Consider the following 18649-nt stretch of genomic DNA (forward strand, 5'->3'; position numbering starts at 1 on the left):
GAAAACATGCTAAGTGAAAGAAGCCAGACGCAAAAGGCCAGAGAGTGCATGATAGTATTTACATGAAATATCCAGAAGAGGTAAATTCACAGACAGAGAACAGATTGGTGGCTGCCAGGGGCTGGAGACAGGGGGAATGAGGAGTGACTACTTAGTGGGTATGGGGCTGGATTTTGGGGTGATGAACATGTTTACAGAACACTGTGAGTAGACTAAACGCCACCGATTTTTTCATTTTAAAATGGTTAATTTTATGTTATATGAATTTTACCTCAATAAAAAATTTTTTTTTTTAAGAATTGAAAAAGAAAACGCATGGTAAAAGCCTTTATGAATAGCAGCCATCTAGTGACTGGGTTCTGGGCTTAGTTCTGCCACTTACTGGCCATAAGGATGGAAAGTCATTGCTCTGGGTCTCAGTTTCCTCATCTGTAAAATGATGGGGTGCACTAGACCACTAATTCTCAATCAGAATGGCCGGTATCATTCACGTGGGACACTGCTTCTAAATGCACAGGGCCACCCCCCCAGCTTTCAGATTCTGATACGCACAAGAAGGAAATGTGCCTCTGTCACTGTGCTGAGAACACTTACTTCAGGATTTGAATCCACCCCCCTTTTCGAGAACATCAGGCTAAAGACCACTAGCAGCCTATGATTCTAGTACCTTCATCTATGACGGTTTATAAGATGCGTTTTGATTAAAGAAGACAACACAGTAAATGAAGTCCATTTATTAAGAAGATAAACTCCAAACAATCACAAGTAGTTCTCTTGCGTACTTGGCAAATGCACAGGACAAAGGTACCTTAACAGAGTCCACAGGATTTTGCTTACACTACAGAAGTTTTATGGCAGTTTAATTCAAGGCTACAAAAACTACGGCTGTGACATACACGTAACGTTCAAAAATAACTCAGGGTCCAAATGTCCCTGACCCAACAAATCTCTGAACTAGTCAGGTCGACACAGCCACTGGCAGGGACACAGAAACAGAGCCTCAAAATCAATTCAACATGACGCTGAAGCGGAGGGGGCCGTCCTGAGACCTCCTAAATTCCGTGGTTAACACAGACTGACAGTGCTATCTATCTGTGGGCTCCACGTGTCTTTATTTCACATAAACCTGTTACCCTGTCCTAGGAGAACAAATGCACATTAGATGAGAGAAAGATAGGACTCACTGTCTCGTACCACGAACAGGATTACAGAAAATGCAAGGCCGGATGTGGCCATGCTAATAGATTAATGACTTTTCTGACAGGCACCTCACAGGCAATGAAACGTAGCTTAAAAATACGCTGGGGTAAGCTCCGTCCTTCCCTTTGTGGTTACCACCTGGATTAGGCTTCCTGAGCTTGGTCGGTTTTTCTCTGTGATCCAGTCATGGAAGGTTCTAGAACAAAGAAGAGAAGCTTTACATTTTAAAAGGAAAAATGTGGACACATGCTTAGAGTCACATTACCGGTTGGGCAGGTGGGGGGTGAGGGCACAGCAGCAGCTGTAAAAATGCCTGTAAGGTCTCATGGACACAAACCCAGGTCCCTGATGATTTCAGAACTTTACTCCTAATTCCTGAGTGGCTAGATTTGGCAAGGTTTTCCTTTTGCTATTTTTCTGCATTGTTGGAATCCTTTATAACACGGTGGTACGATTTTATGTGATTAAAAATAGATTTTAATTAGTTCATTCTAAGAGACAGACATGGGCACAATACTTGACACTTAGCTTATATCACTTCCCAGAATTTAAGAAGAAAGAGAAAAAATTTATTATTTCTTTAACAAAGATTTATGGAGCGCCCACAGCTGTGCCAAGCAATGGGAAAAGATGAAAGAACAGACTATTACAATAAAACGCGTTCGGTGTTGGAATGGGGCATTTAATAACCAACTCTGTGTGGGGAGGGGCAACCAACCGTGCCTGGGGAAGACGGGAGACCTCGTCTAAGAAGAGAGGAATGAAAAAGGGCACAAGGAATTCACAAGGTTTAACAAGTAGCTGATCACTTTTAAAATATTTACTCTCGGTGCTGAGTATACCATCCCCTCCAACAAACCCCAGGTGGGACCTTGGCCCTTCCTTCGCCAGAGAACTCGCAGGAGCTCCCGGGATCTTTAATGCCGATAAGCAACCTGTTGGACCACAGCTGATGTTCAGCTGTCCAGTCACTCGAGCTCCCACTCTGGGGGTTGAACACATGAAGGGAAGTCACGCAGGCTCAAAATCCCAAGCGCTGCTCCAACTCCCTAAAGTACTGTCATGTGTCCTGAGTCATCTCTGGGGGCAGGGCTCAGGGGACAGTTCTGAAGGAGACCAGTCATAGCTGGATGTGCAGAGGCGTATGTGTTACTTAGGCAGGTTAATAGATGGTCTCACTTCTCCCTCCTCCTTGTCAGCCATCTGGAGTGGGTGGGAGAGAACGCCATTCTAACCATGGACAGCCAAGAAGGTAACATGCTCACAGACGTTGCAAAGCCAGCTTTATGTCAACTTGTCACGTGAGTTTTCAAATACCACAAATGGGTGAGCATGATTTCTGGGGCAAGGCATGGCTGTCCCAGCCCACCCTCTGTCAGTTGTGGCCCAGCACTGGATTATACACATGGCCCCAGATGTTCCATCCAGGGTCCTGGGTCAATGTCTCTGTCAAGAGACATTGCTGGCAGTAGTGGCCTTTAAAAAGAAACTCAAATGCAAACACCATTCAAGAGTTGTTCCTTCCACAACTTCAAATTTTTTTTTCTTTTGCAGATCCAGCATTAAGCATGATACCCGGTAAAGACAGGAGTAACTGTCAGGACAGTGGTTAAGACCGAGGGCTCTGCAGCCACACTGCCCAGGTCAGATCCTGGCTCTGCTGTGCGACCTTGGGCAAGTTCCTTAGGCCCACACTCCCCATGCCTCCGAGCCCCCAAACCTTAAATAAAAGACGACGGCACCTCCCTCACAGACCTGCTATGAGCATTTAATAAGATCATGGTTATGAAGTGCTTAAACAGTGCCTGGCATGTAAGTGCTATGTAAGTGCTTGTTCCAAACATAGAAGTCCCAAATAGCTCCCAATTCCATTTAAATAAGATGTAACCTCAGGCCAGAAGCAAGCTTCTTCTCAGCCCAAGCTTTAGAAATATCCTGTGCAAATAGCCGTCAAAGCGGCTCAGACACCGGCTCTGCTGGGCGAGTCCGTCCCCACTCCACGAAGGCAGGGCCTGCATCTTATTCCTCATCGTCCCTGGGCCCAGCAGAGTCCCTGGCCCGAATGGGTGCTCAGTGAACACATGCTTAACACCCCCTTAAATAGAGGAGAGCGGGAAACTGAGAGCTAGGCAAATACAAAAGAGCTCACTCTCTCTGTGACCTTGTAGTGCCACCCATACTCACAAAGGGCTGAATATGATTTCGGGGACAAAGGATGCTTCCTGTGGGTTTGTGGCTTGGCACTAATTCAGGCATGTGGGCCCAGATGTTCCATCTAGATCAGCGGCAGATTCCATGCAGCTACTCCTCTTTAACAGACAGAACACGGTTTACAGGCTCCAGGCTTACCCGGCCCTGCTATGGGTCACACACAGTGCTGAGACCTTGGCACACACTTCCACGTCTTACCCTCCCAACAATGATCACCGACCCCCATTATATAGACGGAGAAACTGAGGCCTAGAGCACTTAAACAACATGCTCAGATTGGCCAGCTGGTGGGTAGAGGAGCCAGGATTCAGGTCGGCACCATCAACCCCTCCACCCCGTGATACTGACAATGAGGTGCAAGGTGCCCTCGGAGGTCAGGTCCTCAGGAACCACCCAAGATGATAAGCCAAGATAACACGGGCCTGTCCTTTCTCCCACAAGAGGCAGAGAATGGAGGCTGCTGAGTCACTGAAATGACTGTGATACTCACTCGACCAGGAATTCCAAGGGTGTCCAGGAGCTGAAGTCGGCCTCAGGCATTGATTTCCTGTTCATCGGTGTGTCCAGGGTAACCCTGCGAGCACAGAGATAAGCGTGTCACATGTGCCTCCCCCTCAGAACAACAGCTGCCCGGCCCTCCTTGGCTGGGACAGTATGTGGAGAGATCACACGAAGATAATCAGAGAGAGGCCAGGAAGCCGTCCACAGTTACAGAGATCACATCCCAGTCTGACTCAACCAAGCGCTTCAGAACTCACCCTTCGGGCAGACAGGAACAAAATGAAAGGGCCATGTTTTGCCTTTTTTCTAAAACACCGTCTTTACTAAAGTAAACTGTCCTGCTGTTTATGTCTCCATTCACTCCCTAAAATGTGGCAGACTCATTTCTCAGGTTTTTTTTATGTGTAATCATAATATTCCTTTAACTATGGGGAAAAGACAGCCTCATCCTTCATTTTGTGGCTGTTTTCCACGAAATCTTCCAACTTTCAGCAAGGGAATACAGAATTCAGATATGTATGACTTTCCCAAGAAACTTCAGGCCTCGGAAATCATTCAAAATAGCCGTGAGACCAAGTCACAGAAGCCCACAAATGAATATGTGGACAGCCGAGTCCCCTAGCAGACAGACATCCTCTTCATAGGAGCACAGCTAAGAGACAAGCCATTTGGTCCTGGAATCCCTCCAGAAACGTCTCCCCATAGTTTCCCATATTCTTCCCCAGGCTCCCCCTCTCCCATCCCACAAACCTAATACAGTTTCTCTTCTACACCGACCTTATAATGACTTGAAAGACAGAACTACAAATAATAAAATTAAATGTGTAAACTATTTTTTAACAAGGAGGGAGGGAGGGACAGACAGAGGGAAGGAAAAAAAACAAGAAAGAGGCAAGAGAGACCCATCCCATCAGCCAAGCAACCATTCTGGAAAGCCCAGGACAATCCAAAACCTGAACAGGTACCTTCAGGGCCTCTGGTGAATTTCAGAAGCCAAGGTGACGGCACACACGCACCCCGGGTGCAGAGTGACTCTAGGACACATGTGAACTCTCAGCCGTGGGGCAGAGGTGGGGGAGACTCCCCAGCACTTACGGGAGCACGGCGATGGCAGCAGACCCGGACGGCATGCCGCTGTCCTTCCCGGCCAGGCTCTGGCAAAGCTGGTGAACCGCACCCTTGGCCATGCCGTAGCCAATCATCCCTGGGAAATAAGGAGAAAGCATTTCAGTGACCACTGGCCGCCACTGGTATGTCCAAAGAACACCACGCCAGGGTCCAGAAGAGGACGGGAAAAGAGAACCAGGGACGTCCATGGAGAGAAAGTGGAAGGGACATAACCTTCTATTTGCCTGGTACTTAATATTTATCACAGAAGCCATGAGGTTAATCCTATTTTTATTGCTAAGGAAACAGAGGCTCGGACAGGGTGAGTGATATGCCCAGGCTCACACACAGACTCGCACCGAGGCCAATGGAGAGGTTAAAAGCCAAGCAAGAGTTCTGAACCCCTGTATCGACAACTGCTTGTGAGTAGCCTGCACACATCCACCCTGGGTGCCCAATGGGTCAGCAAAACCGAGCAGTCATTTGAAGCGCAGGCTTTAGAGTCAGGCTGAGCAGGTTCAAAGCCCACCTCTTCCACTTACCACTAAAGAAATCCAGGCGGGTTCTCAAAACCTTTCTAATCCTCAGTTATCCCATCTGTAAAATGGGGATAAAGTACTTAATTCTAGGCTCAGGACAGGGCAGGACTTCCATAAGTGTTTCCCATCAGATTAATAGAAGTGCTATGGCCTGGAGTCCAACTCCTTGTTTAAAGTATACCATCTGGGGAAATTCCTTAGTGGTCCAGGGTTAGGACTCCACGCTACCACTGCATGGGGCACAAGTTCGATCCCTGGTCCAGGAACTAAGATCCCACAAGCCACACAGCACAGCCAAAAAATAAAAGAATAAAGTATACCATTTGAGCAATTGTGACATATGGGCATACAAGCTACCTATTAGCCTTCCTTTCCTCCCATGAGTCAGCAAATGCTTGCTAACAGAAGTAAGGCATGCCTTCTTTTATTGAAGTACAGTTGATTTACAACGTTGTGTTAATTTCTGCTGTGCAGCAAAGTAATTCAGTTATACATCTATATACATTCTTTTTTTAATATTCTCTTCCATTATGGTTTATTACAGGAGGTTGAATATGGTTCTCTGTGCTTCACAGTAGGACCTCGCTGTTTATCCAGTCTATATATTGAATACAATAGCTTATTAGGACAGGTTTCCGTCTGAACCCCCAGACACATGGCAAGCGAGGTCTCTCTCCTCTCCAAAGTTCCCCACAGCACCCAGCTGTAGGTGCACTAAATGCAGTTATCACAGTAACAAAGAATGGTTAATTGCTGTCAACACCCCTCCACCTTCGGGAAACCACTACTTCCAAAGGTCAGCAGTGCCCTTAAAAACCCCAGCAGGCATGCTGTTTAAAGAATAACAACTGAGGAGGCATCAGAGATCCAGGGGGAGGTGGGGCTCATAGCCCAGCCAAGAAACCAATCACTGAACCGCTTCCACAGTAACCTCAAATTGCAAAAGAGGGTCAAGGTTTCAAGAAGTTATTTAGAAGTACAAGAAGAATATTTCACCAAACCTGGCTTCTCTGTTTAATTAGGGGCAGGAGGCCAACAATGGCAGGAAGATCTAATAGTAATTAAAATAAACCAGTGCATGAATCTCATTCGTTCAGCCCCTGTCCCCAGCAAACTCCTAGGACTCTCTCTTCATTCCACTCGAACAGCATGAAAGCAGGGAATCGGATGAAGAAAGAAACAAGCAGCCAGCAGCCCTAATGGTTTAATTCCACAGAATTCTACACAATGCGGGTAAGGGCATCACTGGCAAGATATGGAAAAAAATGCATATCATTAAGAAGATAAAAACTGTCTTTCCAATTACAAAATGATCAGTGTAGTCCCTAAGGACTGATTTCCAAACATAAAACACATCCTTAAATGGTAAACAAAAGTGATCACCATCACTTCCATACAGTTCATGCTCCAGTGGACAGTCTACAAATACAACCTTCGACATAGGAGGGTGAGGGTTTTCTCAGTATCTTTCCAAGTGAAAAACTTTCTATTTTTGAACAACTCTTCTTGGGTTTGAAGGACTCTTAAGCCTGCTCATCACCTGCTTTCACAGATTTCCCCCATATTTTTCTGGGGTCCGAATCAGTTAAAAGATTTCATGACTCAAATAAGTTTAACAACATCTAACTAACGAGCTGAAAGATGAACAAATTTATTAACATCTGAAGCAAGAGTAACTGAGCAAAAGTAAGCCTGGAGCAAATAATAATAATAGTTCACATTTACTACTGACCTAATACCTTTTCTAAACCATTTACATCCATTAAGATGTTTACAAGTCACAACTAACCATATAAAGGAGGTATTACTATTTACCTTCATTTTACAGATGACAAAACTGAGGTTCAGAGAGGTTAAGTAACTTGCCAAATATCACACAGCAACTAAATGGCAAAACCACAATGCAAAACCAACCCAGGTAGTTCCAGATCCCATAGTCTTAATCAGTATCTGAAACTATAAGCAAAGAATGATATTTACAAACCAAAGGCAAGTAGAAGACTCTTTTGTCCTTCAGAAAAATTTTTTCAGTCCTAGGGTTTTTTTTCAATGTCAAGCTATTACTCATTTCTCTATTTACTTTCTAGTACCTCTGCTCTATGTCACCTCTAATAAAAATCAGATCTTAACCCAACTAGCATCTAGCATATGCACAGCTTTAATCATTGCAATAGCCACGGACTTGTAAGATCACATGCTCTGAGAAACATGGTAAGAAAATGAGTGGCAAGAAATTATTAATTTGTAACAGGCTCACAGTTAAGTTAGTTACATTAAAATCGAAAAAGGTGCTCAAGGTTTCCACCACTTACTAAAGAGATCCCAAAAAAGCTCCCCCCTGCTTTTTTTAAGAAGAGTTCAATGTAGGTAGTCGAGATAAGACAGTTTCTGCCTCCCTGTGCTAACTCCCTGACCCCCTGCTTAAATTCTCTTAGCCCGATCTCAAAGGGAGAGTGACGGGTTGAACTGTGCCCCCCAGCCAAACTCAGATATTGAAGTCCTAACCCCCATACCTCAGAATGTGACTGTATTTGGAGATGGGAGGTAATTAAGTTAAAATGAGGTCATTAGGGTGGGTCCTAATCCAATATGACTGGTATACTTCTAAGAAGAGGCAATTTGGACACAGACAAACACAGAGGGAGGACAATGCAAAGACACAGGGAGAAGACAGCCATCCACAAGCCAAGGAGAGAGGCCTCAGAAGAAAGCAACCCTGCTGACACCTTGATCTTGAACTTCTAGCCTCCAGAACTGTGAGAAAATACTTATGCCACCCAGTCTGTGGTACTTTGTTATGGCAACCCTAGCAAGCTAACACAGGGAGTACAAAATGCAAAGGGAAATTGGATCTGCATGATGTAATGAAAAAGCACAGAATTTAAAAATGATCAGGGTTTCAATTCAATGTACATTTGCAACTTATTTTTTGCATAACCCAGACAAATTACTTACCCTCTCTAAGTTTTAGTTTCCTTATCTGTAAAATGAAAAAGATAATAATGACCTCTACCCCAGGATTAAATGACTATTTATAATAAGACTTACCATGTGCCGGGCACTTTGTACATATTAATACCTCTAACACCTTATAACTACCTTCAAAGTAGATATTACTGTCACTACATTACAATTAAGGAAACTACAGCAGAAATATCGTCAAAGAGAACAAATGATTTTTCTAGGCCACACAGCTAGGGTGAAGAATCTACCTCAGCATCTCTCGCTCTACAGCTCACACTATCCTTGGGACACGTGAACACAATGTGACTATTACCTAGCTGATAGCTACTGAAACACCATTCATTCCCTGGGTGCATCACAGATAAATAAACAAGATGAGGGGCTGCCAGATTACAGCGGTCCTTCACCACCGCGAACATGAGGACAATGCAAATGAAAAGATCAGGAGTTTTTCCCCTAAAAATATTTGGGCCTAAACGGAAGCAAAATCCATCAAACTGTAAAGCACCTGAGAGGGTAAAGGGCTTTAATTGTCCTCATCTCACGGAAGTGTCCAGCAACCCCGGCAAACAAGTATTAGCATCCTCATTTCACAGACAGGGAAATGGAGGCTCACCCGGAGTCCCATCCAGGGCGGCCTTGGCCCCTGCCAAGGTGAGGAGGCCTCCTTCTTTGAGGTGCTTGGTGGCCAGGTGGCTGGAGATGGTCGACGTCCAAATGCTCTGCTTCCACATCAGGTCACAGTTTTTAAAGAGAGCTGAGCAAAGAAACACACGAGGTGAGCGTTCACAGGGAAGAAAATGACAGGTGAGCTCGACTCATGGCGCCCGACACTCCAGGAAGCCCTCACAGCCACTCTGTGTCTACAAGGAGATCTAATACAAACAGCCCAGGGCTTGCGGTCAGAGACACGGGTTCGAATCCAGGCCACGTGATCACCTGAGTCCCAACTTCCTCACCTGTAAACTGGTAAACGTCAGCCAATAAATGAGGACTGTTGACAAATATGCAGGACTGGCTTTAATTCAAACATTGTCCTACTTCATAAAGGGCATTAGATCTATAATTAGAACCTATATATCTAAGTCAGGTTTTATCTGTGATGAAAATCTCAGGGACTATTACCATCTGGACATAAAGAGGGCTTTGATGGAGCTACATTTTTTTATGGCTGAAAGTTTAATGCCAGCTTTAAAGACTCTTTAAAAGAAAGCTGAAATAACAACCATTTTGCAGTTGTTTTAACCCTCTGGCCTTCCAGAGACGTGAAGAGGAATAAGTGGTAAGGAGTGTCACATCACCAGCTGAACAGTTGTCCCCTTCCTCCCTCACAGGACACACAGAACCCAGTGAACCTGCACCCATGACCCAGAAAGAGAGACCTCCTGATACAGGAGGAGGGGTCTTCAGTAGGTGACAACCAAGGTACTGCATCTCCCTGCTGAAAAGAACTACAAAAAAAAAAAAAAAGGATGGACCCACACATATCACTTCTTGTTACCAAAATACACAAAAGGCCATCAGGGTGTTTTGCCAACCTGATCACCACACAAAATAGCAATTTCCCATTTAAGTGTGGTTCACAGAAAATTAACTCCTTTTTAAATGGCTTTGGCTGATAAATGTAGAAGGAATGATAGAATTAGAAAACTACCATTTTCCAATCCCCAATGGGATGACTGACTCAGGTAGAGATTACCAATGGATGCTTATAACCATTAGGTTTTGGGAATCTGGGGTTCTCAAGGTGTTTGGGAACAGGATATTCATACACGATGCCAAAGTACCATCCCATAGGTCACTTATAATTGCAAACAGAAAAATGAACCTTTATGATGGAAATCTATCAGCTTGCCACCTTTAACCAAGCATGAAATTTGGCATCCCTCTGGATGGAGAAGGCCATGTGATGCAGTGTGAAGTTCACACCACTCAGCAAGCATTCTCACCTCAAAATATTTAACCTGAATCTAAGCAAGCCTCTAGACCTAACTTCCAGTTCACAGGAAATACCAGGGACAGAGGAACAAGGTAAATGATACCTTAAAGAAACAGTTTGACAAATTCAGTGTGGGTGACAGTCTATATGAAAACTGCCCTGGACCTGCCAAGTCTGTCACAGGAAAAAAAAAACCATTCTAGATTAAGAGACTAAAAACAACAATAAAATGTAGTACATAAGCCCTGACTGGAACAAGTTTAGAGAAAACAACTATGAAAGATATGGAATAAACTGAGGTAATCAGAACATGAGCTGATACTATTAATCTTATAGAATCACTGTTAATTTTCTTAGGTATGAGAATGGTATTATGATAATGTGGGAGAACAGCTTCGTCTTTGGAGGCGCATGTTGAAATATAGTGAAGTGTCAAATTACTTTCAAATGATCATCAACAATAACAAAATACACACACAGAGGACACACATGTAGGAAAGCAAGAGAATGCAAGTATAGCAAATGTTAACAAGGATTGAATCTAGACGGAGGACATAAGGGTATGCGTTGAACTGTTCTTTCAACTTTTCTGTATATCTGAAAATGTTCATAATAAAAAATGGAAAATATACTCAGCTTTAACAAAAGCTCAGTTTTGAGTCCTTTTGACCTTCAGAATGATCTCTCCATTCCATTCACATCCCCCAACTCCCAGTAATAAGCCCTGAAAGACTGGGGTAGAAACAATGCTGATTTCATTTCGTCTCCTTTTTAAATGTCAATCTCACGGTCCCTCTGCCCTAACCCCCTTCTATGGGAAGTTTTTTCTTTATCTGTAAAACAGGGTGTTGATCCCTACCTCACAGCTACAGTAAAGCTTCTGGGAGACATACAGGAAAACATCTGACCTGACACGTAGTATAGACCCAACCCCACGCACCTGGACAAAGAGAAGAGCAAAATGACTAACTCAGAAAAGGACTCACACTTGGACTTGGCATTGCCCCCAGCCCATCCTCCAGCCACACAAAGGATCGCGTCCACCTTCTCTGCACCCAAGAGCTTTCCAACCTCAGCCGTCACCTGAAATAAAAGGGTTGGGAAGATGCACAAACAGTCAGGTAAACCGCAGCAGGCTGACATCTTTACAGTCACCTCTATTTATTTTTCACTTCTTCTTAAGTCAGTTCACAGTACCTGGCAATTAATACTTTGAAAATAAGATGCAGGACCAATTTATAATGGACATTTGGATAGTGAAGCTCGACTACATTTCAGTGTGATTTTTATAAAGCAACCCAGTCTTCTTCTGAACATCTAAAGGGTGGAGACATATGCATCCCTGGAATAAAACAATAAATAAAGTAGGAAAAGTTTTTAAAAAAATCACCTAGGGCTTCACTGCCTACAGCTAGCCTTCTGGTATACTTCTTTGCCGACTTTCTTTGCAAATCACAGAATCATAATCCGAAATAATCAATTCCACTCTCCTTGGAATACAAGTATCCCATTAACTGCAACTCCAAGAAAAAAGAAAGCCAAAGAGAAATTATTTTTTTTTAAAAAGCAATAAAAAAAGTCAACAGCAAAATGCTGGTAAATAATGAGTACATGGGGGTTCATTTGAATTCTCTATTTCTGTCTGATTAAAATGTTTAAAGTGTTGAAAACATATACATGTCCTTTTGTTACAATTTATTAAAACAAAAGTCTGACAAGACAGACAATCCTGGTCATTACCCATGACCCTTTTCCATGTTTTTCTGGAAGGCATCTATGCTCACCACTATACCATATTTTTTCTGGAATGGCTGAAAGGACCACAGCCTCTCAATAGCTTTGTTAAGACCAATCTTCTTAAGACTTAACACAATGGTGTTAAGTGTAAATGGTGTAATTCTCCCAGCAGTAACATTTCAGTCTCTGACTGCTTTCCCTAACTATTTCCGAGCCTTAAATTACTTTTTCAAGGGACTTCCCTGGTGGTCCAGTGGTTAGGACTCCGCACTTTCACTACGCAGGGCACAGGTTCAATCCCTGGAACTAAGATCCTGCAAACCATGAGGCCCAGCCAAAAACAAAAATTACTCTTCCAAAGAGACTGCATTAGCAATGGAAATCAATCTTTCCTCTCCATACATTCTATACCTAAAGCTTTCATTTTAAGAAGATTTCTGAATATCCCTTGGCAAGTATCTCACCTAATCCTGATTTAGCTTTTGTTGACCTTTTGCCTGTTACCCTGGTTCCCCGGCTGCCCCTCCCTTGATTTCTAAGCCACACCCTGCTGCCAAGAGCCCAGATCCCAGCTGCAGGAAATTGGATCATTTCCCCTGACCTCTGTACAGGCACACAACCTGTGCTCTCTACTTTTTAGGGAAGCATGGAGCCCGTACCAACAATGCACCTGCTTGATTTGTTTTTTTACAACCTCTGTCTTTTATTTTTATAATAAAATTAAAACGAGACATTTTAAAACTCCTTCCCCTTAAATTCTGCTTTCTGCCCAATAGTCTTCTAAAGATTTAGTACTTCTCTCACTTCTTCATCTTATCACTGTCATCGTGAATTTCCAATCCAGGGGGCCAATTTTACGTGTATTAGGATTGAACTTCCTCTTCTGGAGCTTTAGAAACAAAAACTGGATGTCATGTTTTTGTCCAGAAATTCTTAATTGAGTGACTGGGGGATGAGAGAGTCTCCTACAGGAATGGTTAAAGATTTTAAAAGCTAAGCTTATAATAATGAAGGCATTTCCCAATCTTCATCGTAAAGATGCACTGTATGGTCAAGACTCAGATGCGGACAACTTCACATTCAAAAAGGGATACAGACATCAGAAACCTGCAATTAAAGGAGCAGGAGAGATGCTGATTACAGAGAACCAGGTCTGGAGGAGCTGCTGCTATCCAAGCCCAGATGCCTTCCTAGCATTTGGTTTTAGTTTTCATTACTTTATTCACATGAAGCTATTTTGCTGAGAATCAACTTAAGGTACAGTTAAGAGCACAGACATCAACCCCCCACTGCCCAGGTTCAAATCCTAGCTCTGCCACCTACTAGCTTTGACCTTGAGCAAACATCAGGGACTTCTATGCCTCGGACTCCTCATTTCTAAAAGGAAGTTAAAATGAGAAACTGTTTTACAGAGATTGAGTTAATGCAAATGCAAATACGGCACTTAGTATGGTATCTAACACACAACGAAGCCACGTCAAGTTTTACTATTAGGTCCATTAAAGACAATAATATCCTTAAATATAGGAAACATTGAGAGCATATTATAAAAAGTAAGGACAACAAAAATCTACATTTTGGAATAAGTCAGCTGGGTTCCTGTATTCTAAACTATGTCAAACTGATGCTTTAGGAAGAGCAAATGAGCAGTTACAGTATAGTCATAATTTATTTGGGATTTTTTGGGGGGGGTTTGCCACACTGTACAGCATACAGGATCTTAGTTCCCCAACCAGGGATCGAACCCAGGCCCCCTGCAGTGGAAGCGCAGAGTCTTAACCACTGGACTGCCAGGGAAGTCCCAGGGTTTTTAAAACATTTTTAGATTTATACATGTATATGTTTGGAGAAATGGACTGTCAGAAAATATAACAAAATATTAACTGCATCGTGAGAACAGAAATGATTTCCTTCTCCTTTTTGCTTTACTGTATTTTCTATATCATATGTGCACTACTTTTAAAATTTTAAAAATTTGTTTTAAGAAATAGCTGAGGGTTGGCATGAGAACCATATAAAGCACATCCTCATGCAGCTGGTGGGAACAGCTCTTTCAGAAAGGCAGAACCGCTTAAGAGCATCTCAGATATTTATACCAAGATATCCATCAAATTGTTAACAGTACTTCCTTCTGGGCAGGGAGAGGTGACACTATCACAGAGAGAAAGAGGGGTATTTCACAATTTACCTATATATTTGTATAGTTTTGTTTGACTTCTTATTTTACAGTAAGCCTATAATTTTTTTTTTTTTTTTGCGGTACGCGGGCCTCTCACTACCGTGGCCTCTCCCATTGCGGAGCACAGTCTCCGGACGCGCAGGCTCAGCGGCCATGGATCACGGGCCCAGCCGCTCCGCGGCATGTAGGATCCTCCCGGTCCGGGGCACGAACCAGAGTCCCCTGCATCAGCAGGCGGACTCTCAACCACTGTGCCACCAGGGAAGCCCAAAAGTCTATGATTTTATAATTAGAAACAATCTGCTTTGTTAGTATTCTTGCTTTGAACGGGGGGAGCCCACTTTTTAGAATGTATGCTAAATAAATAATCAGAGATAGAGACGAAGAAGTTCACCACAGTATTCTTGATAATGGTAAAAAAAAAAACCTTACAAAAAACTTAAATGTATAATTAAGTGCAAACTACACAAACTGTGGCCAATCCACACAAAGAAAAATTACATGTCAACACAGGTTTTATTAAGTGATCTGAATAAGTATCTAAGTTAAAGGTTAAGTTTTTAAAAAAAAGCTGACCATGACATACAAAATACAAATTTATTTCAACTTGTAAAACTAGTAACATATAGTATGCATAGTTTGTAAGACAAGAAAATGGGCCAAAATATGAACTAACTAGTGAGCTAACTAGACATGAATTATGGGCTATTTATCTTTGTGGTTTTTTTCATTTCTTCCAAATTTCCCTCCATGAGCACAAATGGCTTTCATAATTAGAGAAATAATACCTGAAAAAAAGGAAGAGCACACAGCCGGTGGAACCCTATCCCCAGCGTTCCCCTACCACATATGCGATAGGCCCTTCTCTAGACTTACCTGGTCAGCCTGCTCCGTAAACGAGTCTGTCATTTTAACCAGGACGCTGGCACTGGCCTCTTCATTCTCCACGACGTCGATGCTGGCGACCCACTGGATCAAGGAGAAAACAGCTTCGGTCAAGAGACAGTCAGTTGTTAAAGATCCATGCCCAGGAACTCGGGGAGTGGAGGCACATAAGAGGCTTTACATGAAAACCCCCTAGAGAAAGGATCTAGCAACCGACCTCTTGCACTCTTTGCAGGGCATCTGGCTTCAGCCAGTGTACCCCTTACTGAGCCCCAAGCTAGCCCATTCTGCCCCCAAACGCCTCTTCCTCCTCCACTCTCACCTCTGAAAGCCAAACCCTGATCGTGCAGAGACCCCCTAGACCAGGGGTCTGCAAACCTTTTCTGTAAAGAGCCAGAGAGTAAATATTTTAGGCTTTGCTGGCCATACAACCTCTGTTGCAACTACTCAACTCTGCTATTACAGCTGGAGAGCAGCCACAGACAACAGTAAATGAATCAATGAATGAGCGTGGCTTCTGTGCCAATTAAACTTCAGACAATGAATTATGAATTTCATATAATGTTCACATGTCACAAAATATTACTCTTCTTTTGATTTCTTTTCAACCATTTAAAAATGGGGAACTATTTCTAGCTCTTGGGCTCTATGAAAAAAGGTGTCAGGCAGGATTCAATCCACGAAGAACTGGAGTTTTCTGACCACTGTCCCAGAGCATAAAGGGATGACTGTGGGTTCAGAAATCAGATCAGGCTTTGAATCCTGGTTCTGCCCTATAGCGGCTTTCTCGTTCACCCACTCTGCAGAGGTTCCTCACCTGTAAAATGGGGGGTTGTCTACAATGAACGGTGTTAGTGTGAGAGGTAAATGAAATGTAAGATTCTACAGCTGCTGGCACAGGTGACACATGGTTCTTACTCAGAAAGCTCCAAGGTCCGGGAGTCTGAAGGTCCCAGAGATAAGCATGTCCACCACAAGCTTTGAAGAACACAGCATCCTTTCAAAACACTCACTACTTCTGTGTCACAGCCATGGGGGATACTGAGACAAAGAAAAGGTTCTATCCCCGCCCTCCCAGAGCCCCAGGAAGAAAGGCAGAGAAAGACTGGAGAGTCACAGGTAAATCAGCTCCGCAGATTCACCAAGTCAAAGGGCCAAAGTGCCCGCACCGGGAGGAAGCACAGCCATTGTATCTATAATGTAGGTGGATACAGAAGCCCTGTATTAAAGTTACAGGAAAGAGTAAAGGAAACTGAGAGTATGTAGGAGCACAGTGCTTGGCCTTTGGCTGGCAGTCCTTAAATGTTCCCATTGTCACCACCATCCACAGCTGCAGACCTGGGAAGATACCCTAAGACAGGTAAGTGGTGGGAAGGTGATGTATTTAGAATCCTTCAAAGCATAGTCCTATACCAGACTGTGAGTAAGAAGAAAACCCTGGCACCCTTTCTCTCTGGTCCCAGCGCACCCTTGCTCAGGCTGCTGCTAAGTAAACACCCACGAAAGCTCCCCAGAGTGGGGTCCCTGAGTAAGAAACAGCTGCAGCAAGAACTGTGGGCTTGCGCGCGGAGCCCTGTGGTTGCTGGGGTCAGGGTCCCTGACCCCGCCACAAGCTCGGTCGTCTCTTCCTTGCTGCTTTCTGGGGAGCGGCTACTGATTATGCAAAGTAGTAGAAGTAATCTTTGCAAAACAAAAGGCATTTGCAGGGCTTCAAAGTATCACATATAACGGAAGCAAATGGAACAGAGGTATATATCAATAATATATATGTATATATATCAATAATAGCTAACATTTAAATAGCTTTTACCACGAGTCAAGCAATTTACAATTTATGCACAACGACGCCATTCATCTCATTTAATCTTCGTAACTCCCCTAAGGGATAAATACTATGATTATCCCCATTTTACGGATGGGGAAACTCAAGTTCGCTGACGTTAAGCAAACCGTTCATGGTCATAGGGCTAGTAACCCCAGGCAAGCAGTGTGATTCCAGATCCTTCCCTCTCATTACCTCTTCCTCCGTCTCTGTTCTCTCGAGTCATGCCAGACTTTCCGGGCCTGGAAGAGGCCGACGGAGCAGCCGCCGCATGCCCCCGAACCCTTCTCCTTGGAGAGCAAAGGCCCTGCACCTCGGGCCCCGGGGTACGCACGCACTCCGAGACAGAACAGACGTGTAGACGTGTGCATACATGTGCAATCACCCATGTCTGGGGGTGCTCGGGGGCCCCCAGCTTCCTTCCAGACCGCGCTCCGGCGCTGCACCGGCACGCCCCTCTGGGCCCCAGTCACCACGGTGCCCGCCCGCAGCCCGCCGAATTACCCAGTTGCGGGCGCGGAACGCCTGCACGCATCGGGAGCCCAGCGCGCCCCGGCCGCCGTACACCAGCACCCGGCGCGTCTCCCCTGCTACCGCCGCCATCCCGCTCCTCCGGCTCGGCTTCCGCTGCTCTGAAAGGCCCTGAGCACGAACGTGGCGCTCCGCCCCGGCCGCCTACCCCGCCAAGAGGGACCGCGCGTCTGCCGCGCCCGCAGCCGAGCCCGCTGCCGCCGCCTAGCGCGCAGCCACACTCGGCGAGCAGGGCCGCGCCCCCTCATCCCCCGCCCGCTGCCCCGCCCCAGCCCCAAATAAACACCCACGCACGGCGAGAAGTGATCTCGAAGTGCCGTTTCATTTTAGTGTGCACAACAAGCCTATGACAAGTTAGGAAACTGAAACAGGAGAGTCTCAGCCACTTGCCCAGAAGAGTAGGAATTCGAACCCAAGTCTTTAACAGGGTTCTGCCTAACCACACCTCCATTCAGCCTGGAGGAGCATGGGCTTGTTGAAGATCCGTGGATTCCCACAGAATTTTTCGAAAGATAACTGCTTAACCCCTAAAACACCAAAAATTGACATAGGTCCATCATTTGGGGCAGAGATAGGATGCAAAGGTATTACACATGGCCTGCCTTCTCAAAGCGTGCTTCATGTTACAATAAGGATAACGAATGCTTTGGTCACTTACTAAGGTGCCAAGCACTCTCGTAAGCCTTTTATAAGTATTTTGTTGTTCATTACCAGAAAAACATTTGCTATGTCAAGGTTATTGTGATGAAGACAGCTGTTGCATTTCAAAGACCTGATCTCCAGCCCCAACCCTGACATCCAGTTTTCTCAGGAGAGAAATGTCTGGAATAGCACATCCCCTGCCTACCACAAAGGGTTGCCGCACCATCAGGGGTGAGCGAGCATACGGTAAGAGCCTTTGTACACCGCACAAGCTGTGGAGACACTCTTTATTTTCATTGCGGAGAGACCACAGAAGTGAACCCCCATTAGAGGGAAGAAAACTATTTCCATCACCATGTCTCTCTGCCCCTCTGTGCTCTCCAAGTGAGATT

General features: G+C 44.6%; 1 protein-coding gene across 1 annotated transcript; it reads right to left on the bottom strand.

Annotated features, from left to right (window-relative positions):
• Positions 1-295: 295 nt before the first annotated feature.
• On the bottom strand, positions 296-17786 carry QDPR (quinoid dihydropteridine reductase). Its single transcript, XM_082838229.1, has 7 exons — positions 17589-17786; positions 15254-15346; positions 11448-11544; positions 9139-9279; positions 5008-5116; positions 3902-3985; positions 296-1396 (listed from the first exon to the last, which is right to left on the bottom strand). Exons 1-7 carry the CDS (start codon positions 17685-17687, stop codon positions 1291-1293), a joined length of 729 nt encoding a protein of 242 aa, XP_082694355.1. The 5' UTR covers positions 17688-17786; the 3' UTR covers positions 296-1290.
• Positions 17787-18649: the final 863 nt, after the last annotated feature.

Source organism: Leucopleurus acutus, assembly GCF_964270905.1.
Source record: "Leucopleurus acutus genome assembly, chromosome: 4".
Lineage (NCBI taxonomy): Eukaryota > Metazoa > Chordata > Mammalia > Artiodactyla > Delphinidae > Leucopleurus > Leucopleurus acutus.

Excerpts from the sequence above, each read along its gene's own strand:
- QDPR (XM_082838229.1), bottom strand. The coding sequence starts at position 17,687 with ATGGCGGCGGTAGCAGGGGAGACGCGCCGGGTGCTGGTGTACGGCGGC. Across the intron at positions 15,347-17,588 it reads CGTTCCGCGCCCGCAACTGG|TGGGTCGCCAGCATCGACGT; the intron begins GTAATTCGGCGG and ends TCCTTGATCCAG. Across the intron at positions 11,545-15,253 it reads TTACGGAGCAGGCTGACCAG|GTGACGGCTGAGGTTGGAAA; the intron begins GTAAGTCTAGAG and ends CTTTTATTTCAG.